Source organism: Cervus canadensis, chromosome 6 (assembly GCF_019320065.1).
Source record: "Cervus canadensis isolate Bull #8, Minnesota chromosome 6, ASM1932006v1, whole genome shotgun sequence".
Lineage (NCBI taxonomy): Eukaryota > Metazoa > Chordata > Mammalia > Artiodactyla > Cervidae > Cervus > Cervus canadensis.
In genome coordinates this window covers 19,592,430-19,617,142 of record NC_057391.1, presented here as the reverse complement: position 1 = coordinate 19,617,142, position 24,713 = coordinate 19,592,430, and the positions used below count along the sequence as shown (strand labels likewise).

Below are 24,713 nucleotides of genomic sequence, written 5' to 3'. Positions count from 1 at the left end.
TCTTTGCTTTTTGGTATTTGTTATCAATTTTGTACCTTTAAGAATCCAATCTTCAGTACCCATTTTTACCTAGGAGTGTGATTATTGGCTTGATTGCTCTCTCCCCTTTTGACTCTGCTTTTTCTCCCCCTGGTCGCCTCTATCTCCTCCCTCCCCCTTCTCTACTTAACTTTGTGAATCTCTTTGGGTGTTCCAGGCTGTGGAGAACACTTAGGGAACTGATTACTGGCTATATTGGTCTCTCTCCTTTTGACTCTCCCTCCTCTGCTGGTCACCTCTATCTCCTTCCTCCCTCTTCTCTTCTCCGTGTAACTCCGTGAACCTCTCTGAGTGTTCCAGACTGTGGAGAGCAAATAGGGAATTGATTACTGGCTAGATTGCTCTCTCCCCTTTTGATCCCCCCTCTTCTCCTGGTCACCTCTATCTCCTTCCTCCCTCTTCTCTTCTCCATGTAACTCTGTGACCCTCTCTGTGTGTCTCTCACTGTGGAGAATCTTTTCACCATTAACCTAGATGTTTTATCGTCGATGATGTATGGATGGAGAAGTCTTGAGGCTACTGTAAGAATACTGGAGTGGATTGCCATTTCCTTCTCCAGGGGATCTTCCTGACCCAGGGATCAAACCTGGGTCTCCCACAATGCAGGCAGATTCTTTACCATCTGAGCCACAAGAGAAGCCTAGGTGACAGTACATGTTTTTTTTTAATGAATGACACACACCAGAGGTTATCTACACAAAGTATAGGTCATTTATTTCCCTCCTAACCCTGGGCTCAGTACATAGATGGCTTCTCTTCACCCTTTGGGTTGACAATTTTCTCCAGGTTGCTGCTGATAATATGGTAAAGCTCAGCCTGGAAGAAGGCCAGAGGGTACAGTCAGTTTCTTGGCCTTTCCCCTGCCTCCCTCATCCACCTCCCTTAAGGGCTTACTCCAGACTCACATAGAAGGCCCTCAGGTCCAGCACCATGGCCCTGAGCGCCCCATAGACTGCCTCGTCTCGTTCGTGCACCAGGGCCCGGTAATCCATCTGGGATGTGGGAAGCAAAGCTGAGTAAGCCCCATAGGAAGGTGGGACACTAGTCTGGTTTCCTCATATAGGGAATAGGTAACTTGAGGAATGAGCCCCTTCTCAGCCAAGAAATGGGATTCCCACAGAATCAGAGAAAGGAGTCAAGGTTTGTGAAGCCCAAATCAGTTTTCCTGGGCTTAATATACTCCACATTGGAAAGGTCATAAACAAGACAAAGAGGACCTCTATCCCCACTTCCTCCCCCGCCCCCACCCCAGCCAGCCTCAGCCAAAAGGCTGGTAGACTATGTACTTACTACATGGGTCTCCTTAGAGGCCTTGGCCACAGCATCCCCACGTTCTGAGAAGTACCTGCCAGAAGCAAGAGGAATAACCACAGGAATGACTATTCAGAGAGAGAGAGCTACTCCCTCAGACCCTTCCCAAAGCCCCACTTCATCCGAATGGCATGCTCAGCTTTGGGAGTCCCAAATAAACGCCCCTGCAGACTCCCATACTAGTCCTCCAACTGTTCTCACTTGGAAATAGTTGTCTGGAAGGCTTCCACTTTGGTCTTGACTGCATTTACCCTCTCCAACACCTTTTCCTGTGGTGATAAAAGAGATGGGAGGCAAAGAAAACCACTTTATCTCCTCCCTCCTTTGCTCACTATCTCCCACCTTCTTCCAGGTCATGTCCAGCTCCCGTCCCTTACTCTCCAAGTCTCTCCCTGCTCTCAGCATCCTGACATACCCTTTCTTACCTGGATTGCCACCCCAAAGTCATTTCCATCCTCAATTTTGGGGATCAGGTGCTGGATCCATGTGATCACCTACATTAAAAGATATCATGTAGGAATCATTCAACAAACTCTGTTCTTGTTACTGCTACTTCCTAATAAACCTACATTTAACTGAGTACGTATTATATGCCAGGCACTGTGCTATGTATTATATATCTCATTTAATCTTCACAACAAGCTTTCAAGGTAAATATTCTTATTGTACCCACTCAACAGATGAAAAAACTGAGTCACAGGATGTCTAAGTGACTTACTTAAAGTAACCAGTTAGGTAAGTGATAGAGTCAGGATTCGAACCAAGGCAGTCTCCCTCTAGGGCCTACGTTCTTAAACCGGCTCACTATATCAGAGCGCCTGTGCTGCATATCTGGTACAGCAGTAGACTCAGAGGTTATGGAGGTGGACACAGCACCATCTGATTTGGGGATGTGATCCCCATTGTGATAAACAAAAGGTATCTAAACACAAACACAGAAGGAAGCTTCCTATTTTGGGAATAGGTTCCTGAATGAAGGACTTGAATCTCTTAGGGCCTGGCCTTGCTTGTCTTTTCTATGTCCCCCAGTTCCCAGGCTTACCAGAATGCATTTTTCTTTGAGAGTCCAGACTTCTGGCTTAACCAGGGCAAGCAAGGCCAGAATCTTCTCATTCCCAGGGAGAAAGCCGCACTTAGGGACTGTGAGAAAGAGGGGATTTAGATCCTTTCTCATCCAACAGTCAATGTGCCATTTCCCTTTCCCTAGCCACCTCTTCCTCTCTTACCTTCTTTCTTCTCCTGCTTATCTGTTTCCATCTAAGGGAAAAAGAGGGGACGTAGTTTTAGAAAAGGCATGGAGGTTGGAGGGCCATCATTTACACTGCATTTATAGCCAGAGCCCTACACCCTGAGCACCTCACCTCATCATCCTTGGGTGGGGGGTCTGGAATAGGGATGTCCAGTGGGGCCCGGAGAGAATTCAGGTCAGTCACATTGAAGGAGTCCTCCTGCACAGAGCTCACTGTCAGGGGCTGCCCAGCCTCTTTCCCCTCGGCCTGGGTCAATCCTTCCCTTCACACATCACACCCACCCTCTGCCTCGGAACCTAGGCTCAGGCTTCATGTTATTCTAATGTCTACCACGTGCAACTGTACTCTGCATTCAGAATGCAGTTGTTAGCTAGAGAGAGTGGATGAAGAGGAGAGAGGCAATGGGATGGGGCAGGAGGAGTTCACACTACTTACTTGCAAGAGCTGATTAAGGTATATGATTTTCTGAGGCAAGAATCTGTAGAGGAATTCCTCGGCCTGTGGGTTATATTGCAAGGGTCAGAATCACAGAAAGCATTCAGTGAGACGTCTGAGAAGTGGGACTGGAAGGGCCTCTAGAAATCACTGATTCTAACACTTACAAATGAGGGAACTGAAGCCCTGAAAAGTGAAGGGACTTGCCCAAGCTGGGATGCAGCAGAACCGAGGTTAGAATTGTGGTATTCATTCGTACTTTGGGGCCATGGCTTTTCCCTCCACACCAAAAAAGGGGAGAGGAAGTGAGGGAACTGAGGAAGGTTTTAAGAGAGGTCAAAGTAAAAGTAGAGATCAATAATTAAGAGCTTATCTTGGGTGGAGGTTTGATAAAGTAGGGCACGGGGCGAGGGTGGGTTTGGGGATCAGTCTGAGAAGTTGCAACCCTCAAGTACTGGCCTTAGACTCTGGGTTAAATCTTGAATCCTGAAGACGTACTTACCTCCTGGAAAAGATTTTGCCTGAAGACGTCCACCTGCACAGAGAGCAGTACCCGGATGTCGGTTAAGGGTCTCAGTTGTCCAGAGTAAGATCCCACCCTCAATGGGATGCCCTCCAACTTGGCTCAATTCTTCCGCACCACAAGCCAGATTTCCCTGGAAGCCTATGCTCAGTGCAGAGATAGTCCAGAGAGCAGGTATGTGTAATCTCCCGGGGCAGAAGTGAAAGCACTTAGAGAGGTTGGGAGATTTCTCTGGCACGGCCTCGTTCCCCGGAGCACCCAGTTTGGCCTCCATTCAGAGGGGCTCCCCAGCCCCTTCCTGGCCTCCCGGTCCCCCGTTACCTGTTTGCGGGCTTCCCCGCTCAGGCGCACCCCACAAGGCTTGGCCATGCTGCTCCAGTTGCTGCTAGATCTCCGGTCCCCCAGTTCGCCGCCTGGGCTTTCGCTTTCGCTCCCGACGTCCAGGCCCGCCCCCCTCAGCCCCGCCCCTTTCCTTCTTTTCCCCCTCCCCCTGGAAGACAGCAAACCGTAGGGAGCCCCTCTGCCATTCTCAGCATGTGCGAGTAGGAGAGGCGGTGCTGACTGGTCACAAGCCCGGGGGCTGCCCGGGGGAGGGGCTAGGACAAGTGGAACAGGCGGAGACTGAACAGGGGCTGTCTCTCGAAGGGGAGAGGCTTAGAGGGAAGGGAAAGGACCGCCCAAGGATAACCAGGGTTGGAGTAGGGATAAGGGTGGGAGAGTGGGAAAGGGGGTGCTCAGTGGTGTGGCTCCCCCAGGAAGGCTCGACTGCGGGGAAGGGTCAGAGAGGGATCAGAGTGAGTCGGAGAAGTAGTAGGAGGGAGAAGGGATAGAGGATATGGAAGAAGGAGAGGGGGCTTCCTCCTGAAGGGCACTCTATCTTCAAGACTGACAGAAGGGGCTTGACGGGCTCAGGCTGGCCAGAGTTGAGTCCCCAGCTGAGTGGGATTTCCCCAGTGGGGTGCGGATAGAGAGGAGGACTTTGAGGGGGAATAAAGTAACCCCGCACCGGGGGCTACCCGGGGAAGGGTGGAACCAGCCTGGACCAAAGAGGGGAAGCGAGCTAGAACAAGGTTTACTGCCTAGACGCTCTGGGGGAGGAGCCAGGGACTATTTACCATTATAATTGGCTGGGCCTTCATGGTCACGCCCCCTGACTTCCTGGCCCCACCCTCTCTTAAGTTTAAACTCCTCCCGTTCCTCTGAATTTGGGTCTCAATCCCGCCCTCTTTCCTAGTACTTCCTGTTCCCGCTAACCCTGGCATGGGGCCCGGGGCCGAAGAGTGACCGTAGCCTGAGTGACCCCGGGCGTCCGCACCGACCAGGGTCGGGCCGGGAAGCCAGACCCCAGACGCTCCGGACGGTGCGCGGGCTGTGCACAGCCTGCGCCCGGTCCAGTTTGGCAGCGGGCCGGGGCTGACTCCTGTCTCAGGATGCCGGGGGAGGAGGAGAAGCGGGCCTTCCTGGAAGCCCGCGAGGAGCTAGCGAGCGCCCTGAGGAGGGATTCCGGCCAGGCCTTTACGCAGGAGCAGCTCTGGCCACTACTGGGCACCTCTCTGCCGCCAGAAGCCCGTTACCTGCAGCTGGATGCTGCACGCCTGGTCCGCTGCAACGCTCATGGGGAGGTGAGGCCCGCCCCGGCTCGGGAGGAGGACAGAGGACCTGAGGCTGTGTCGGGGCTCACAGCTCTCTGCTCTCTGACTGCTCCCAGCCCCGAAACTACCTCAACACCCTCTCCACGGCCCTGAACATCCTGGAGAAATATGGCCGCAACCTCCTAAGCCCTCAGAGGCCTCGGTACTGGCGCGGGGTCAAGTTTAATAACCCTGTCTTTCGTTCTACGGTGGATGCTGTGCAGGTGAAGCCCCTGGACCCCTAATGGGAATAGGAAACTTAGCCTGGGCTGGGGGTTGGCTAGAAAAGGTCTGAGGCTGTGCTGAATGGGTTGAGTCCCAGCCCTATTGGGAAGGGGGCCTGCTGGGCGGTGACTGGTTTGCCTGTGTGGCAGGGGGGCCGGGATGTTCTGCGATTGTATGGCTACACAGAGGAGCAGCCAGATGGGTTGAGCTTCCCTGAGAGGCAGGAGGAGCCGGATGAGCAGCAAGTTGCTACAGTCACACTGGAAGTACTGCTGCTTCGGACAGAGCTCAATCTGCTGTTACAGGTGAGGTATCTCTAGTCCTGAGGACTTAAGCACCAGGGCTGGGGAGCCTAGCCTAACAACAAAGCCAGTCTGGGGACTCTCATACTGCTGAATCATAGGCATAGTCCTGTAACTTGGGATCTCTCTGTACTTTTCACTCTGTGAATGTTGGGGGACCAGGGCTTTGAGGGAGGGTCTTGTTCTAAGGCTATAGGTGGGAACTCTTCTCATCTTGTTTGCAGAATGCTCATCCAAAACCGCAAGCACTGGAGCAGCTGCTGAAAGACAAGGTTGAAGATGATGTAAGGAAGGCAGGAATGGGGCTCTGGGGCCTGGTGAACAAAGGCAACCTGTTGTGGGCCTGTGTCCCCAAGCCCTTACTCATTCCCTGTCCTTTTTCCTCAGCTACTGCAGCTCTCAGAGTTTGCCCCCTTACTGAGAGAGATTGCTCCCGGCCCCCTCACCATACCCTCTGCTGCAGGTATTACTGTTCTGTATTAGGGGGAAGGAGTGCTAGTAGATCATATTGATAGAAGTTTCCTCTTTCTTCTTGATTATCTCCCTTTCTTTTAAAAAAGAGATTAAGATTGTCTCTTTGGGTAGAAAGATACGTTGAAATAGTAGTCTGTGATTTGTTTCCCTCCACAGCTGATTCAAATGTAACCTGGTCTTTTGTAGAAAGATATTCTGTTTTTCTTTCTCTCCCATTCTCCAGGCTCCACTCCTGGCCCCTGCTTCCTCTGCGGTTCTGCCCCAGGCACGCTGCACTGCTCAACCTGTAAACAGGCCTTGTGTCTAACATGTGATCGCCTCTTCCACGGACACCCAGACCGTGCACATCACCATCGCCAGACCCTGCATGGGGCCCCTCAGGCCGTTCACCCCAGGTGCGAGATCTTCTTTTCTGAGTGGGAGCAAAATTGAGAGAACTTAATATTCCTCGAGTCTACTATGTGCTGGATATTGTGCTAAAGACTGTTTCATAGATGCCAAGCAGCTGGCTCCTGCCTTTCAGGAGATCATAGACATACATACCAAGCAAGATACACATACCAGTCATAGCAAAATAGATTGTCATGGTGTGCAAATAGGTAGTGGGAGGAGGCACCCTAGTCAGAAGGATCAGCTCGATCAGTTGGCAGTATTTTAAGCCTCTAATAGGGGTGAGGCTGAAAATCCCATGACCTGAGGATCCTGGTAGGCTACAGTCCATGGGGTCGCAAAGAGTTGGACACGACTGAGCGACTTCACTTCACTTCACTTCACTTCAGGGGTGAGGCTGAGATATTTACCAGCCAGACCTGAACTTTAAGCTGTCATTTCAGTGTTGAATAAGCTATGACTGTGCGAGTGTTTCAGGCAGAGAGGATAACATGTACAAAGGCCAGAGCCATGTGCTGTCCTGCAGGGTATGAGGGGGGCCCATGGGTAAGGGTCCTAGGCACCCCCTCAGCAGGCCATGTCTATTTTTCCAATAGCCTACCTGCCTCAGCTCCACCACGGCCTCAGCCAGCCTCCGTACCGACCCTGGGAGACAGCTCTTTTTCTCCCCCCGATCCTGCAAGTGCCCGTCTGCTCTGGCCCTGTTCTGCCTGTGCCTTATTAAATGAACCTTGGGCAGTACTCTGTGTGGCCTGTGATCGGCCCCGAGGTTGTAAGGGGTTGGGTCTGGTAATCGAGGGTCCCCAAGGAACTGGGGGCCTAGAATCTGAGCTTTCCCGGGGTCACTGGGCCTGCCAGAGCTGCACCTTTGAGAACGAGGCTGCGGCCGTGCTGTGTGCCATATGTGAGCGACCTCGGCTGGCTCAGCCTCCCAGCTTGGTGGTGGATTCTCTGGATTCCGGCATTTGCCCGAAGCCCCTTCAGGTATCTTGTTCCTGGCCTTCTCATCTCTTTATTTGCATCTGTGACCACAGGCCGTTCTCTACTTCTTCATCCCCTGTTTTCCTTTAGTTCCCCGGTATCTTTCCCCAAGCTTCCTATATGTCCATTTTGAGCCTTAGCCAGCCTTCGATAGGATAATTCTTTCTGCCTTTCCAGCAGGGGGATCCTGTGCTTTCCTCTGTCCAGACTCCAGTGTGGTACTGTATTCACTGTACCTTCTGCAACTCTGGCCCTGGCTGGGTGTGTGCGATGTGCAACCGGACCAGCAGCCCCATCCCAGTACAGCAGACCCCCCAGCCCCATGCCAGCTCTTCGGAAGAGCGACAGGCTGAACCAGGGCCTTCACGACGCCTCAGTGCCCCCGTGACCAGTTCCTGCGGGGACCTTGAGCAGCAGCGCCAAGACAAGATGAGGGAGGAAGGCCTCCAGCTGGTGATCAAGATCCGGGTGAGGACTTGGGCCTGGGATGAGCTTGTCGGGGAAGGGAGAGGCTGCAGTTGATTGATGGGAGTTCTCCAAACCTGTCACTGTCAGCAGCAGCAGCTGTGTGAACCCTTCCCCCAGGGCAGGTGTCAGACTGTGCACCGCTCACATGATCCATGGTCTCAAGCACTGTCAGCATTTTGGTTCAGGCTAAGGTGCGGGTGGAGTGTGCCCTTCCCGATGGGCTCTCTATCTGAGCGGGGCTGTTTCTTAGGAAGGGGAAGCTGGAGGTGCCTGTCCAGAGGAGGTCTTCTCGGCTCTGCAGTACTCGGGCACCGAGGTGCCCCTGCAGTGGCTGCGCTCAGAGCTGCCGTACGTGCTGGAGATGGTGGCTGAGCTGGCTGAACAGCAGGACCCGGGGCTGGGCGCCTTTTCCTGTCAGGAGGCCCGGAAGGCCTGGCTGGATCGTCATGGCAACCTGGATGAAGCTGTGGAAGAGTGTGTGAGGACCCGGCGGAGGAAGGTATAGCAGCTGTGCTGGAGGTGAGGCAGGGTTGAGGGCTGTGGATCTAAGAGCCTCTCACACTCTGATTCACTCCTTCTCGCCCCTCCCAACTCACAGGTGCAGGAGCTCCGGTCCCTGGGCTTTGGGCCTGAGGAAGGGTCTCTTCAAGCCTTGTTCCAACATGGGGGTGATGTGGCACGAGCCCTCACTGAGCTACAGCGCCAGCGCCTAGAGCCCTTCCATCAGCGCCTCTGGGATAGTGGCCCTGAGCCCACCCCTTCTTGGGATGGGCCAGATAAGCAGGTGCTGGAAGGAGGTGAAGAGCCCACTTAGTAGGGCTGAGGGCAGGCTGAAGGGTAGGCTCCCTGGGGTCTGACAGCCACATCTTCCCTCTCCACCTGAATCGCCTTGCAGAGCCTGGTCAGACGGCTTTTGGCAGTCCACGCACTCCCCAGCTGGGGCCGGGCAGAGCTGGCGCTGGCACTGCTGCAGGAAACACCTAGGAACTATGAGTTGGGGGACGTGGTGGAGGCCGTGAGGCAGAGCCAGGACCGGGCCTTCCTGCGCCGCTTGCTTGCCCAGGAGTGTGCCGTGTGCGGCTGGGCCCTGCCCCGCAACCGGGTGAGTCTCCACTGCCTCCGGCCTTAGAGTCGCTCCGTTCCCTTTGGACCTCCACTCTACCCCGGGTCCTGTCTCTCATGTTGTCTTTTGCTCTGCAGTTGCCCATGTGCCCCTGAAGGCTTCTGGGAAGGGGAGAGCAGGAATAGGCCACCTCTCTCTCTTTTTTTTAAATGTTCTATTATGGGAAATTTCAAGTATGCAATAGTAGAGAAAATTGGATAAGAAATTCAGCTTCCCTCCCTCCACTATGTATTCGTCATCAAGCTTCAACCATTATTAATGTATGGCTAATCTTTACATATCTACACAGGATTATTTTGAAGCAAATCTCAGACATCAAATAGTTCACCTGTAATATTTCCATATCTATCTCTAAAAGATAAAACTCTTTGAAAATACAGGCACAGATGCCACTGTCATGCCAAAAAAAAATTACCAGTAATTCTTTAATGTCATCATCAAATACCCATTTGGTAGGGATAGGCCCCTCTTATCTCCTGAGCCCCTTCTAACTTAACTCTAGGTCAGAAGTGGTGGTTCTTTGGCCAAATACAGCCCAGGTTAGTTAGGCTGGCTCTGTGTTTTTGTTTCTTTTTACTTTTTATTTTAAAATAATTGTAGATTCACAGAAAGTTGTAAAAATAGTATAGTCTTGTGTGCTCTACCCACCTCCCAATGGTGACATCTTATATAATTGGAGTGTAGTGTCAGGACCAAGAAATAAATATTGGTACAATGTTAGCTAGACCACAGACCTTGTTCATTTTGTGCGTGGATGTGTATGTTTGTTGTTCAGTCACCAAGTCGTGTCCAACTCTTTGAACCCCATGGACTACAGCACACCATGCCTCCCTGTCCCTCACCCATCTCCCAGAGTTTGCCCAAGTTCATGTCCATTGAATCAGTGATACTATCCAACCATCTCATCCTCTGTCATCCTCTTCTCCTTCTGCCTTCAGTCTTTCCCAGCATCAGGGTCTTTTCCAATGAGTCTGCTGTTCACATCAGGTGGTCAAAGTACTGGAGCTTCAGCTTTAGCATCAGTCCTTCCAATGAGTATTCAGGGTTGATCTCCTTGCTGTCCAAGGGACTCTCAAGAGTCTTCTCTCACACCACAGTTTGAAAACATCAATTCTTTGGCTCTCAGCCTTCTTTACGGTCCAGCTCTCATATCTGTACATGACTACTGGAAAGACTATAGCTTTGACTATACAGACCTTTGTTGGCAAAGTGATGTCTTTGCTTTTTAATACACTGTCTAGGTTTGTCATAGACAGAGAAGCAATCATCTTCTAATTTCATGGCTGCAGCCACCACCCACAGTGATTTTAGAACCCAAGAAGAGGAACTCTGTCACTGCTTCCACCTTTTCCCCTTCTATTTGCCATGAAGTGAGGGACCGGATGCCATGATCGTAGTTTTTTTAATATTGAGTTTTAAGCTGGCTTTTTCACTCCCCTCTTTCACTCATGAAAAGGCTCTCTAGTTTCTCTTCACTTTCTGCCATTAAAGAGGTATCATCTGCATATCTGAGGTTGTTGATATTTCTCCTGGTTTATATGTGTACTTGTGTGCAATTTTATCTCACATGTAGATTCACGTAACCACCTCTACAATAAAGATATCACAAAAGAACCCCTTTGTGCCACAGCTTTATAGTTGTAACCTTCTTCCCCTCCTCCTGTCATATAGCAACCACTAGTCTGTTTTCCATTGCTATCGTTTTATCATTTCAAGGATGTTTGTGTGTTTGCTTTTTGTGGCCACGCCACATGGCTTACAGGATCTCAGTTCCCCAACCAGGAATTGAACCCAGGTGCTCAGCAGTGGAAGTGTGGAATCCTAACCACTGGACCACCAGGGAATACCCCCCTCCCTTTTTTTTCCTTTTTTAATTAATGGTGTCTTCTTTTTAATTTTTATTTTCTATCGGAGAATAGTTGTTTTACAATGCTGTGCTAGTTTCAGGTGTAGAGCACAGAAAAGTGATTCAGTTATCATGTGTTTGCTTTTAATTGGCTGAGCATGACTTTAGAGGGTCTTCCCTTTACATTACATCTCACCATTGTCTGTTTTTTTTCCATCTGAATGTCTTCAGACATTTAGGTTGCCTGCCCAGTTGCAGCAGACACCAGGCCACTGCCCCTTCCACCGGCTGGCAGCTGTAGCTTCTGACCCCTCCCCTCCCATCCTCTCCCCTCCACCAGATGCAGGCCCTGACCTCCTGTGAGTGCACCATCTGCCCCGACTGCTTCCGCCAGCACTTCACCATCGCCTTGAAGGAGAAGCACATCACGGATATGGTGTGCCCTGCCTGTGGCCGCCCCGACCTCACCGATGACACACAGCTGCTCAGCTACTTCTCCACCCTCGACATCCAGGTAGGGCGGTCCCTCGGGCTCAGGGTGCCCTGGGCTTTGAACAGGAGCCTTGCCCACCCGCCGCTTTCGCGTCCTGTCCCCAGCTTCGAGAGAGCCTAGAGCCAGACGCCTACGCGCTGTTCCACAAGAAGCTGACTGAGGGCGTGCTCATGCGGGACCCCAAGTTCTTGTGGTGTGCCCAGGTCAGTGGGCTGCCCAGAGTTGCTGACCGGAAGGAGGGGTGGTGAGTAGCACGTGGTGAAGCCTTAGACAGATTTATGCTCTTGCACCCACAGTGCTCCTTCGGCTTCATATACGAGCGTGAGCAGCTGGAAGCAACATGTCCCCAGTGTCACCAGACCTTCTGTGTGCGCTGTAAGCGCCAGGTGAGGCACATCTAAGCTTTGGAATACCTGCTGAGCCACTGCAGGTGCTGTGTTAGACTTGGGGTTTGCTCCAGAACAGAACAGACAAGCTCTCTGGTCTCAAAGAGCTTACAGACTAGCAAGGGAGGGAGGGGGCAAGGTTGAGGAAGGGAGAGAGAACAGAAGTATATACATCACTATGTGTTCTATGAAGAAAACAAATAGGAATCTGAGGTCAGGAATAACAGAGTGGACCTACCTGGTACATGGGAAAAGAGGTTAGATAAGTCTTCTCTAAAATGGCTTGATTTAGGAACTTCCCTGGTGGTCCCGTGGTTAAGAATCCGCCCTGCAATCAGGGGTTCAATCCCTGGTCGGGGGACTAAGATCCCACATGCTTTGAGGCATCTGAGCCTATGTCCCACAACTAGAGCCCCAACAGCTTGCCACAACTAAGACCCGTCAAAGCCAAAAATAAATAAATATTTAGAAATAAATGAAATGGCTTAATTTAAGCTCAGGCCTGAAAATTAAGAAGTCAACTATGCAAAAAGTATTTGAGAGAGAAAGAAAAAAACACGGGAAGGCCAAAGTCCAAAAAAGCGTTGTATGGCTGGGGCCTTGAGAGCGAGGGCAAGAGTGGCAGGTGATCCGAGAGGATCAGGAGAGGTCATGATGAGGCCAAGCGAGGAGGGGATGGGCCTTTCCTTCTCTGTTTGGGCTGTCCCATGGGTCATGTAAGATCTTAGTCCCCCGTTAGGGATCGAACCTGCGCCCTCTGCGGTGGAAGTGTGGAGTCTTAATCACTGGCCCACCAGGGAAGTCTCAGGTCCTTTCATGCTAAGACTGGACAAGGGGTTATGCACTCTCATTTACCTTTAAAATTTTGAATATTTGAATGGATTCCTAGTCTGAGTGAGCCCAATAAAACTGTTTATTCTTCATAAAAAAAAACTCAAATATTTGATACCAAAAATCTGCATCTGTCTTATGAAACACAATAATAAAGTGAACACCTGCCACCCTACCTCCAAACTTCCAAGCTAGAACACTCCCAGTGCAGTTGAAGCTGCCTGATTTATGCATTCAAAGGCACACTGGCTGCTGGGTGGAGGCTGAACCACAGGGAAGCAGGAGTGGAGGCAAAGAGACTGGTCATCAAGGCAAGTAACCAAGGCGAGAGCTGGCCTGGCCTAGAGTAAAGCTGTTCAGAGTAGGGATAAAGAAAAGGGGAGCTGGGCTGAAGTGACAGCAACGGGACTTGCTGGTGAATGTGTCAGGTGTGAAGAGATGAGAGAACCAAGGCTGGCCCTTCAGTTTGGTGTTGGAGCACATGGTGGATGGCAGTGCTGTATACTGAGTCAGGGCCACTGGATCTGAGTAGGGTGGCCAGCAAGAAGGGCCTGGCATGGAGCTTTCATGGGAAGCTTGCTTCCTTCTGGCAGTGGGAGGAACAGCACCGAGGCCGGAGCTGTGAAGATTTCCAGAACTGGAAACGCACCAATGACCCAGAATACCAAGCCCAGGGCTTGGCGATGTACCTTCAGGAAAATGGCATAGGTAAGGCGCCCAGTAATCTCTCATTGCGAAGAATGACACTCTCTTCCTGGGGCCTGAGGAGCAGCCCCAGCCCTGACCCGCTGACCCTTGCAGACTGCCCCAAGTGCAAGTTCTCGTACGCACTGGCCCGAGGAGGCTGCATGCACTTTCACTGCACCCAGTGCCGCCACCAGTTCTGCAGTGGCTGCTACAATGCCTTTTACGCCAAGAATGTGAGCCCCCAAGACTGGGATGGAAGGGGTAGCAGGGTGGGGGCTCCCGTGAGGAGTGAGGGGCGGAGGCTGTGGAGGAACAGCCCAGGGGAAGAGGAGACCAGTGGGGGGTGAGGTAAAGCACCTCTCTCTGTCCCCTCCCCCCTTCTGCTTGCTCCAGACCCTCCAATGTCTCCATCTCCCCCACCCCTAGACCCCTCATGCAGGGGTTCCTGAGAGGCCAGGACCCCAACAGTTTCCAACTGCCCCTCTCTCATCTGGGTTTCCACCAGAAATGTCCAGACCCTAACTGCAGGGTGAAGAAGTCCCTGCACGGCCACCACCCCCGAGACTGCCTCTTCTACCTGCGGGACTGGCCTGCTGTCCGGCTCCAAAAGCTACTTCAGGTCAGGTGGCCAACTGGGCTGGTTCGCCAGCTGCCCAGGAGAGGAGGCAGGATGTAGGGTGGCAGGAAGGGAAAGGTCGGACGTGGAAAAATCAGCAGGCTGGCATCCAGGGAAACTAACTCCCATCCTTCTGCCCTCAGGACAATAATGTCATGTTCAACACAGAACCCCCAGCAGGGGCCCGGGCAGTGCCTGGAGGTGAGTGTCGGGCCAGGCCTGGGAGGAGGCCAGAGGAGGGGCTGGGCTCCCGCTGTGTGATGGATGAAAGGGAGGCTTGGGTCTGGGGTTGAACCAGGATGCAGAGCCCGTCCTATGCCTGCTTGTTGTCCCGTTTGGTGAGTCAGCCTCCCCGGGCTTGTTTCTTCCTCTGTGAAGCAGGGGTTGTGTCCAATTTACAGCCCAACTCTTTTATGTAAGGACACATTCAAGCGCCTGGAACCTTGATGCTAATTTTATTCTCCCATTCCCAAAGGATAGTAATTCATTAATTAACTCAATGGCTATTTAATGAGACTTACTAGTTGCACTGTTTTAGATTCTGTGAGGACAAGAGAAAAGATGTTGCATGTGATTCTAATCTATCCCACTTCTTACCATCTACATAGAGTAAGACCATCACAGAATAAGCTAACCTTGTAAGAGCTTAGCTAAACGCAAAGACAGCCTGGTCCCTGCTTCTGTATCACAAGTGGTCTGCATAGTGGAATCTGTTTCCCAACACCTCCCCCGCCCCACTTAGAGCAGGGACTCCTGTCCTCAGTCCTCTTCCTAGAGGCCACCTCCCACATTCTCCTGGGCCTTTGTGGTCAGTGGCCTCCTCCAGACAAAGGATCCCTTCCTTCCCTTACCCCTAGGTGGCTGTCGAGTGATGGAGCAGAAGGAAGTTCCCAACGGGTTCCGGGACGAAGCCTGTGGCAAGGAGACTCCTGCTGGCTATGCTGGCCTCTGCCAGTGAGTGCCAGGCGGGGCATGGAGCTTGGTGTTACGGGGAACAGGAGAACTGGGGATGTGCCTGGGCAGAGAAGTGGGCCTCTGGGAGCAGTGGGTCCTGTGAGAAGTAGGAGGGAGGGGGCCCTCCAGGCAGGGGCCCAGCAGGCAGCACACACAGGTTGGCAAGTGCCTACAAGAGCAACAGGCAAGGGGCGTCCATCTGGTTCTTCCGAGTACGCTAGTGCCCAGCACGGTGCTCAGCACACTCAGTTAAAATCAGCCAAACAGAACAAATATTCTACCCTCTCATCTTCCCCAGGGCGCACTACAAAGAGTATCTTGTGAGCCTCATCAACGCCCATTCACTGGACCCAGCCACCCTGTATGAAACGGAGGAGCTGATGACAGCTGCTGAGCGCTACCTGCACATGCGCCCCCAGGCACTGCCTGGGGAGGACATCCCCACCTACCACGCCCGATTGTTACAGGTAAAGCCTCCCCGCCAGCCTTGCCTCTGACCCCACTCTCTAGGAGTCCCCTTTCCGGCCTGTGTCTGAGTCCCAGGCTTCTAACATCATCGTCTTCTCTCTCTTTCTGCAGAAGCTGATAGAAGAGGTGCCCTTGGGACAGAGTATCCCCCGCAGGAGGAAGTAGCTGAGGGCGAGGGTCCCAAAGAGGGGCCTGTGGTTCGTCTCCCACAGGAACAACTCCAGCACCAATAAAGAGGCATTTCCTTGCCCAGGCTTCTTGGTAGTCCTTCTTCCTTCCTGACCCAACCATCTGGGGGCACCAGGGAAAGGGGAATGGGGTGAACAGAGCTTTGTTAAAACTTGTTGGTAGACAAGGGCAACCCTCCCCATCCAGCCACCTGGCCTGGACTTCTTCCTCCCCTGCCTCCTTTCTTTCTTTCATTGAATTCAGCTGATATCTGGGGTCACCTAGTAGGTACCAAGCAGGCACCATGGGGGGAATATAGATGGGCAAGTGGTACAGAGCTATCCAGAGGCCCCAGACCAGACTCCAGGACACTGCAGCCTCCCAGGGGAAGCAGCAGTGTCCCAGACATCAGATACAAGCAAGGGGAATCTTAAGGGAGGAAAGGGAAGGAGCCTGAAGCAGGAGAGGCTCTCCTCCACATTCTGACAGCAGGATTCCAAAGATAAGGTTCTCAGATGCTGCTTCCCCCTGGTGGTAACCAGTTGCCCTGCAACTCGGAGACCACGTGATTTCAGGGAAAAGGCCCTCCCTGGAGGAGAACTGAAACTTAGGGTGGGGACTGTAGGAAGGGGCGGAGAGATACAGAAGCTGCCCAGCTGGGAGGTGAGCTGAGCTGAGCTGAGGTCCGCTGAGCCCTGGGACTGCCTGCACAGCAGCTCAGGTAAGATTAACCAAAAATGGGGATCAGCTTGGGCCTCGGTTTGGAAAGCCCTGGCCAGACTGGAGGTGGTGGGTAGAGGCTTCTGCAGACCCCTCTGCTAGACTGAGGAATAGACAGAAGGCCTGTGAGCCAGGGAGCTAGAAGTTTGGCCTGAGTGAAAGACTGATCAGGGGCCGGTGTCCCAAGCCCTACAGGCCAAGGACAGGAGGACCTGCTATGGGGCTGTTTGGGGAAGAAGACTGCCCCATCTCCTGCTTGTTTTCTTGCCTTCTGGCCCTGCCCACTTCCGCCGCAGCTCTGCCCCAGCCCCCAGCTCCCTGCCCCACCTGCTCCTGGGTCAAGCACAGAGGAAGTTTGGGGAACATCAAAGAAGTTGTGAGGGTGGTGGGTGAAGAGGGTTGATGAGACATCTCAGAAGCAGCTACTGTAAACACTGGGGATCTAGACAGGACATCTCACCTGGAGCAGGACACCAGGGGAATTCTCTTCCAAACAGTAGATTCCTGAAAAATATCAAGACCAATGCCTAGGATTTCCCTCCAGACGTCACAGCTTGGGATGTTAAAAAGAAAGTATTTTTGATACTTGCTAGTGATGGCAGAAATGAAACAATTCAACCTCAGAATTTTGAGATATGTCTGGAGACAAAATATAAATGGGATCTCCGGGGGCCCTGGCCAGAAGCCAACCCCAAGGGCCAGGGCCTCACTCTTCCCAAAGTGTCAGTTCCTCTGACACTTCTGTTGCTCTTATCCCTAGGATGGCATCAGGCAGGACACGCTGCACCCGAAAGCTCCGGAACTGGGTGGTGGAGCAAGTGGAGAGCGGGCAGTTCCCAGGAGTGTGCTGGGAGGATGCGGCCAAGACCATGTTCCGGATCCCCTGGAAGCACGCAGGCAAGCAGGACTTCCGGGAGGACCAGGATGCCGCCTTCTTCAAGGTGAAAGGCCTGGAAACTGGCCTCTCGGAGGGAGGGATGGAGCACACACTGGCGCTGTCACCCTGTAGGGTGACAAATAAAGGGGAGATTGGAGGGTAGGTCTAGCCCCACGCAAGATGAAAAGGCAAAACTCAGCATGGATCTCGCGGTGGCAACAGCTGAGCATAAACCTAGCACAAGCCCTTCTGTGCGAGCGCTCGGGCTGTACATCCATGAAGCCAGCCGGGTCAGTGGTCCATTGCCAGCGATCTCTTCACTGCTGCTGTCTTCTAGGCCTGGGCAATATACAAGGGGAAGTACAGGGAGGGGAGCTCGGAAGGCCCTGCCATCTGGAAGACTCGTTTGCGCTGTGCTCTCAACAAAAGTTGTGAATTTGAGGAGGTTCCTGAGATCGGCCATAGGGATGGCGCTGAGCCCTACAAGGTGTACCGGCTGCTACCACCAGGAACTGTCCCCGGTGGGTGTCCCTCTGCCCCACCACTCCTAAAATCAGCAGCCGGGGGTGGAGTGTGGGGGGAAGGATGGAGTTCTGCGCCTCCCGGGAGCATGGTGGGCCTCCCTCCAGGCCCCTGTCCTTGGGCAGAAAGTTCCCTGCCCAGTCCTGCTCATCCTTTCACTGCCTCCTGTCTTCCTCCTTCCTTCTGTGCCCACTTAAGGCTCTGACATTTGCCTCCCTCTCAACGTTCCACAGCTCAATCAGGGACCCAGAAATTACCATCAAAGCGACCCCACAGTTCTGCCTCCTCTGAGAAGAAAGAGGAAGAGATTCCCACAAAGAACTGCAGACTTAGCCCCTCCTTGCTCCAGGAGCCCCCTCAGAATGTGAGAGCTGGGGAGGGAAGCGGATGGGTCCGAGGGCAGAGCAGTGACTGGGGGCGAGGTGGGCCAACCACAGGAACTTGTCTGCAGGAGATGGTGGAGACCAATGGGAGAGCTGGCCGTGTAGACTTTGGGAGCAGCGGGAGCAGCGGAAGCAGCAGCAGCAGCAGCAGCCCTGAGCCTCAGGAAGGTACCAGGGGTCCTGCCTCTTGCGTCATCCTCCACACCACACCCTCTGGCCCTTGGACTCCCCAGTCCACTCTGAATGACCAGTACCTCTGCCTCCCTTCCAGGTAGGGACACAGCTGAGGCTCTTTTCCAGGGAGAATTGCTGTCCCTGGAGCTCCTGCCCCCTCCAGATTCAGGTACTTGGCGTTTCTGACTCACCCCTGCCCCTGTCCCCCTTCTTCGTCCTAAGGCCATGCATGTGTTATCTAATCTGTCAGAGCTGGCAGCAGGGTCCCTGACCCAGAGGCACTGGATTCTAGGCAGCATGCCTGCCAGATTCCAGACTCCAGACACAGCTCACTTCTCAAAAATACCCCCTACAGATTCTCTTCCCTGGAAATCCACTTTGAGATGTTGATTCTGTGGGTTAAGTAGAGGCCCGGTCTCTGGGACCCTCTTGTAAACTGTAAGACCCTGGGCATTAAGGCCTCAGTGGAAACCTATGTATTAGCTCCTCTCCTGAGTGCTGGGAGCCAGGGAATTCCCATGGTGTAGTGGTAAAGAATCTGCCTGCAATGCAGGAGGCCTGGGTTTGATCCCTGGATCGGGAAGATGCCCTGGAGAAGAAAATGGCAACCTGCTCCAGTATTCTTGCCTGGAAAATCCCGTGGACAGAGGAGCCTGGAAGGCTACAGTCCATGGGGTTGCAAAGAGTCAGACACGACTGAGCACACACACACATAAGGGCTGGGAAAGCATGAGTGGAAGACCCCCTGGCTGCTGAGGGTCGGGGGGTGAGGATAGGAAAGGCAAGGTCTTCTCTGTCCTCAGAAGGCACAGCGCTGCCCCCACCTCGCAGCCTGCCTGGTGGTCACCAGCCCTCCTTTGGTCTCTCTCTGTGAGCCCCACATTCCTCACCAGCAAAATGAGGATGTTGAGTTTGCAAGGCGTCCCTCTTCGTTTCTCCAGAACTTCCTGCCAGTCAGTGGGGCCCCGGGAGGGCACTGGGGCAGCTGGCCTTTCTCTGTCTGCAGACTACTCACTGCTGCTCACCTTCATCTACAACGGGCGTGTGGTGGGTGAGGCCCAGGTGCAGAGCCTGGACTGCCGCCTCCTGGCTGAGCCCTCAAGCTCCCAGTGCAGCATGGAGCAGGTGATATTTCCCAAACCCGGCCCACGCGAGCCCGCCCAGCGCCTGCTGAGCCAGCTCCAGAGAGGGGTCCTGCTGGCCAGCAACTCCCGGGGCCTCTTTGTGCAGCGCCTCTGCCCCATCCCCATCTCTTGGAACGCGCCCCAGATGCCACCTGGCCCGGGCCCGCACCTGCTGCCCAGCAACGAGTGCGTGGAACTCTTCAGAACCAGCTACTTCTGCAGAGGTGAGGCTGCTCCAGCCAAGCACCTGAGCCTCTTCCCCCACCCCCGCTCCCCGCCTCTGGGCCGGCCATCACCCTGCGCTCCCTCTAGCCAATCCCCCAGCACAATTCAGGCCTGGCCCCTGCACTTGTGTGGTGCACATCTCAGGGCGCAGCCCTGGCAGCCCCCCTTCCTGGGCCAAGACCACAGAAGATGAGGCCCAGGTGGAGCCCAGCACCATAATAGCGCATCTCAGGAGCGCCACCACATGGAAGCGTACCGTAATTACAAGAAGGTGCGCTTTGCACCACACCCCCGTCCCCCACCAAACACACTCGCACAATGACCATCCACACACTTGTGTGAGCTGCGCATGTCACATGTTCTCGGGCTGCCCTCGGGTTCCCCCTCTCCCAACCATGCTGAGAATTCCACTTACTGCCTCCATTCAGCTCTCAACTGGACCTTGGGACTGGGGCCAGGAATACAGGGGATGCAGAGAGTGAGTGTGGAAGGGAGTGATCAGGCAACCAAGGTGTGGCACGCCTGTGTTAGCAGCCAGGACTGCTGCCAAGCAGACCCTGAGCTCCCCCAGCAGAGAGGTTTCAGGGTGTGTGATGCTCGGCTACCCCTAAAGGGGGCCCCTTTCCCTCTTTGTCCTCAGGTGAGTAGCAGTTTAGTTCCTAGCACAAGAGAGCAGTCTCACCACCCCCGGCTCCTGCTCTAGCCTTGGTCTCTGAGTAGCCCCATTGCCACCCCTCTTCCTCCCTTATGGGTTCCTCCTTCGTCCCTCCCTGCCTGGGGCCTTCTGTCTTCTCTTTCTTCCAACTCCTGGCCTTTTCTCTCTCAGACTTGGCCAGGTATTTCCAGGGCCTGGGGCCCCCACCCAAGTTTCAGGTGACACTGAACTTCTGGGAGGAGGACCCTGACCCCAGCCACACCTCACAGAGTCTGATCGCGGTGCAGGTGAGTCAGCAGAGCCTGCACAGGGGAGGTGTATTCCAGAGAAGGGCATCCGGGGGAAGAAGCCCCGGGGTATAGCATCCGGCCCTGTGGTGCTCACCGACCCCTCTCCCACCTCTCCGCACAGATGGAGCAGGCCTTTGCCCGGCGTATGCTGAAGGAGACCCCAGAGGAGCAGGCGGCCACCCTGTCTCTGCTGCAGAGCCTGCAGGACCCGCTGCCTCCTCTCCTCTCTATCCCGCCGGTCTTCTTTGAGACAGCCTCAGCCTCCTTGCTGTCGACCTGCCTCCCACAGTGACTGTTCTCATTGGTGGTCTGTGATGACTTTGTCTCTCATCTCCTCATGGACACCGATTGGTGGGGAACTCAAGAATGACTTTTTTTTTTCAATTTTGAGATATACCCTCTTTCATGTCTGAGGAGCTGAACAGGGCAAGTCCAAAATGGTGTGAACTCAGTGGGCCGCCCCCAACCCTAAAACCTGGCACTTTATATTTTCGTCTTAGATCTTCACTAAGGATTTAAAATAAAATGTTACTGAAAAAGGACTCCGCATCGGATTCATTGAGAGAAGAAGGCAGCAGGATCACAGGGAGATGATAGAGATGTCACCTGAGAGCAAGGTTCCCAAGCTCTCTTCCTGCTGGTGTCTCTGGGCCCCTCTCCCCTCATCCACCCACAGGTTCTGGCGAGGGAGTTGCCAGGCTCTGTGGGTTCTGGGCCCAGCTCTCTGTATCCTCTGGGCAACCAGGACTGGAGGGAGGGTTGGGGTCAGCCACCAAGAAGGGCACTGAGCCACCTTCTCTCATGGCAAAATCCAGTGTCCACAGCCCGTGGCTAGAGGCCTCTGATTCGGCCCAGGGTTGAACTCCTATCTGGAAGTCTCAATGAACAGACCTGAAACCACGAGCTTGAGGCCCTGGGGCCTGGCATGGGAGGACATCAGAGGGACGGGGGGCTGAGCCTCCTGTGCCCGGGGCAGATCATGTCCGGGTGCCTCTTCTCCGAGTGTCTGGGGCACTGCCACCCTAACTGAAAGCTGCTCCCACGCTGGTCTCCTTACTCTGTCTGAGCCCCACGACAGACAACCTAACCTAGACTGCCACGTCAGCCGCACTCTATTTGCGAGGATCCCAGGGGCCCAAATCCACCACCTCTCTCCCTTACCTCGTGTTTATCTTGCTCCCTATTTGGAAGTTCTTCCCAAGGCCACTGGTCCTCCTACCTCTCTGGACATTCACCTTCACCAAACTATTTCACCACTTACCCAACTGCCATAGCCTCCGGCTTCCCCCCTTCCCATACAGGACACCAAATGGGCAGAGAAGGAACCTCCCAAACCAGCTCCTTCCTGTCATGTCACTTATATAAGCTTTGAAGGGTTCAGCTACATCGTTAAGTCTAGATAGATGTCTGGCTTCTTGAGGAAGTCCTTACTGTCTCACCTGACACGTCAGCGCTGCTCTGGAGCCTTCCTGCCTCCTTGGACCTTCCTTGTCCCTCCCGAGATGGGCACCTGCTTAGGCAGTGAGGAAGTCGGGTGCTGAGTGCACAGGTACTCAGGCCCTTTACTTCCTGTTCCATCATACCCCACCTCCAACCCATCAGCAGGTTCTAGCATCCCTTTCAGAATCTCTCCAGAATCTGGCCTCTGCTTCCCTCACTAAGACTGATTGTTCAACCACTGTTTTCTCCCACACCTCTTCTTTCCACTTCCTTCCACATCTTTACTGCTCCCACTCTTGTTCACCTTCAGTCCATTCTCAACACAGAAGAGATCCTCTTAACACATAAATCTCATCATGTCACTCCTCTGCTCAAAGCCCTCCAATAGTTTTCTGTTCACTCAGGGAAGAGCCCAAATCCTTTCCTTGGCCTCCAAGGTAATGTGACTCCTTTCCACCTTTTTAACCTCACCCCTTGCCATTCTTCTCCTTAGTCACTTTGCTCTAGGCTCCTTGAAACTGCCAAACACATTTCTGCCTCAGGACCTCTGCACTTGCTAAGTTGTTGTTTTTTTTTTTGTCTAAAACACTCTTCTTTCAGGTAAGCACATTGACTTGCCCCCTTTTCTTCAGAGAGCTTCCCTGAGCACCTGACCCAAATAGCACCCCTCACTACTCTATTCTCTTATGCGGCCTCATTTTTCTTCATAGCACAGATTATGACTTCATACATTTCTATTTGTCTATTTGATTATCATCCCTCTTTCCCTGTTCCTTGAGAACAGGGACTTATTTTGTTCGTTGCTACACCCCCAGTGCCTGGAGGACTGCCTGATACATGGTAGGTATGTAATAAATATTTGTTAAATGAATGAACAAATTACTGTATCCCTTATCTCTTAAACTAGGTTATAAGTGCCTTAAGGGCAGATGTCCCCAACTTTATCATATTTGTGCCCCAGTGTGAACTCTTAGGAACATTGGCAATATATGATCCAAACAATTTGTAAGTATCATGTAGAAACCAGTTTAGCCAAGCACCATGGAAGGATTGAGAACACTGGAATTCAAAAGAGTAGAGCTCCCAATCAGGCTGCCACACAGCTGTGTGGTCGCACAGAAACAGTCTGTGTGGGCCTCTGTTTTCTCACCATGAAGACAAGTCTTGGACTAGATTTTGAAATCCCATTCAGCCTTAATATTCAGTGGTTGTAAATTTAGGGCAATTGTACATTCATTTGACAAATGTTTGCTAAGTTGCAGGCACTAAAGGAGAAAACAAGACCCCAATCTTAAGAGTTCCTGGATTGAAGGAACAAAATAATATAGGGTTGGTTTGGCTCTAATAAGAGCTGAGTTTTTTTTTTAATTGAACTACAGTTGATTAACTATTGTTTTAGTTTCAAAAGTACTAAACAAAGTGGTTCAGTTATGTACATTTTTTTCAGATTCTTTCCATTATAGATTATTGCAAGACACTGAATATAGTTCTGCTATACAGGAGGTCCTTGTTTCTTTTCTATATAGTGGTGTGTATCTGTTAATCCAGCAATCCTAATTCATCCCTTCCTCCCCTTCCCCCTTTGGTAACCATAGTTTGTTTTCTATGTCTGTGAGTCTATTCCTATTTTGTAAAGAAGTTCATTTATATTCTTTTTTAGATTCCACATGTGAGTGATATCATATAATATTTGTATTTCTCTGACTTCACTTAGATAATTTCTAGGTCCATCCATGTTGCTGCAAAAGGCATTTTTCATTCTTTTTTATGGCTGAGTAATATTCCATTGTATATGTGTCTGTGTGTATATATATACCCCACATCTTCATCTGTTGATGGACACTTAGATTGCTTCCATGTCTTGCCTATTGCAAATAATGCTATGAACATTGGGGTATGTGTCTTTTCAAATTAAACTTTTTTTGTCTTTTTTGGAAATATGCTCAGGAGTGGGATTGCTGGATCATATGGTAACTCTATGCAGTGAGTGGGGAGCTACTCTTTGCAGTGTATGGGCTTCTCATTGCAGTGACTTTTCTTGTTGCAGAGCATGGGTTCTAGGGCTCATCAGCTCAGTACTGGCCCATGGGCTCAGTAGCTGTGGCGCATGGGCTTAGTTGCTCCATAGCATGTGGGATCTTTCCAGACCAAGCACGGAACCAGTGTACCCTGACCACTGGACCACGGGAAAAGTCCCCTTTTGCCTGTTTTTTTTATTGGATTGTTTGTTTTTCTGATACTGAGTTGTATGAGCTGTTTGTATACTTTGGAAATTCCGCCTGTGTTGGTCACATCGTTTGCAAATATTTTTTTCCCATTCTGTAGGCTTTTTCTCTTTTGTTTATGGTTTCCTTTGCTGTTCAGAAGCTTCTAAGTTCCATTAGGTTCCATTTGTTTATTTGGGGGTTTAATTTCTTTTGCCTTGGAAGACTGATCTAAGAAAATATTGCTCCAATTTATGTCTGACAATGTTTTCCCTCTCTTCTCTTGGAGGAGTTTTATGGTGTCATGTCTTATTTAAGTCTTTGAGCCATTTTGAGTTTATTTTTGTGTATGGTGTGAAAAGCTGAGTCAGAGACAGAAGCATGCCCTGGAGTCAAGGCTGGAAAGTATACTCTAGACCAAAGAAATGACCGTGCAAAGGCAGGAGGCATGGGGAAAGGAATATTTGTAACTACAACCATACAATTTATACTACACGA

General features: G+C 52.3%; 3 protein-coding genes across 5 annotated transcripts; 2 read left to right on the top strand and 1 right to left on the bottom strand.

Annotated features, from left to right (window-relative positions):
- Positions 1–727: 727 nt before the first annotated feature.
- PSME2 (proteasome activator subunit 2) lies at positions 728–4,648 on the bottom strand. The gene is made up of 11 exons (XM_043471085.1): positions 3,880–4,648; positions 3,538–3,570; positions 3,036–3,098; positions 2,712–2,798; positions 2,577–2,607; positions 2,393–2,490; positions 1,776–1,844; positions 1,552–1,619; positions 1,330–1,384; positions 945–1,031; positions 728–855 (listed from the first exon to the last, which is right to left on the bottom strand). Exons 1-11 carry the CDS (start codon positions 3,925–3,927, stop codon positions 775–777), a joined length of 720 nt encoding a protein of 239 aa, XP_043327020.1. The 5' UTR covers positions 3,928–4,648; the 3' UTR covers positions 728–774.
- Positions 4,649–4,779: 131 nt separating this feature from the next.
- Positions 4,780–15,687, top strand: RNF31 (ring finger protein 31). Its single transcript, XM_043471081.1, has 21 exons — positions 4,780–5,180; positions 5,267–5,413; positions 5,564–5,719; positions 5,941–6,000; positions 6,104–6,179; positions 6,414–6,585; positions 7,177–7,564; positions 7,739–8,029; positions 8,280–8,528; positions 8,628–8,813; positions 8,925–9,131; positions 11,339–11,512; positions 11,596–11,694; positions 11,788–11,877; positions 13,302–13,416; positions 13,510–13,628; positions 13,901–14,014; positions 14,155–14,212; positions 14,869–14,965; positions 15,264–15,432; positions 15,545–15,687. The coding sequence occupies exons 1-21, from the start codon at positions 4,989–4,991 to the stop codon at positions 15,596–15,598; spliced, it is 3,213 nt and encodes a 1,070-aa protein (XP_043327016.1). The 5' UTR covers positions 4,780–4,988; the 3' UTR covers positions 15,599–15,687.
- On the top strand, positions 15,582–21,113 carry IRF9 (interferon regulatory factor 9). 3 transcript variants are annotated; one of them, XM_043471084.1, is made up of 9 exons: positions 15,582–15,694; positions 17,082–17,262; positions 17,536–17,719; positions 17,954–18,084; positions 18,172–18,271; positions 18,375–18,446; positions 19,284–19,625; positions 20,453–20,568; positions 20,693–21,113. In XM_043471084.1, exons 2-9 carry the CDS (start codon positions 17,083–17,085, stop codon positions 20,861–20,863), a joined length of 1,296 nt encoding a protein of 431 aa, XP_043327019.1. In that variant the 5' UTR covers positions 15,582–15,694; position 17,082; the 3' UTR covers positions 20,864–21,113. The 3 variants fall into 3 exon arrangements, with proteins under 3 accessions (XP_043327019.1, XP_043327018.1, XP_043327017.1); XM_043471083.1 differs by lacking the exon at positions 15,582–15,694 and adding an exon at positions 15,732–16,322; XM_043471082.1 differs by lacking the exon at positions 15,582–15,694 and having other exon boundaries at positions 17,060–17,262.
- The last annotated feature ends 3,600 nt before the right edge of the window (positions 21,114–24,713 follow it).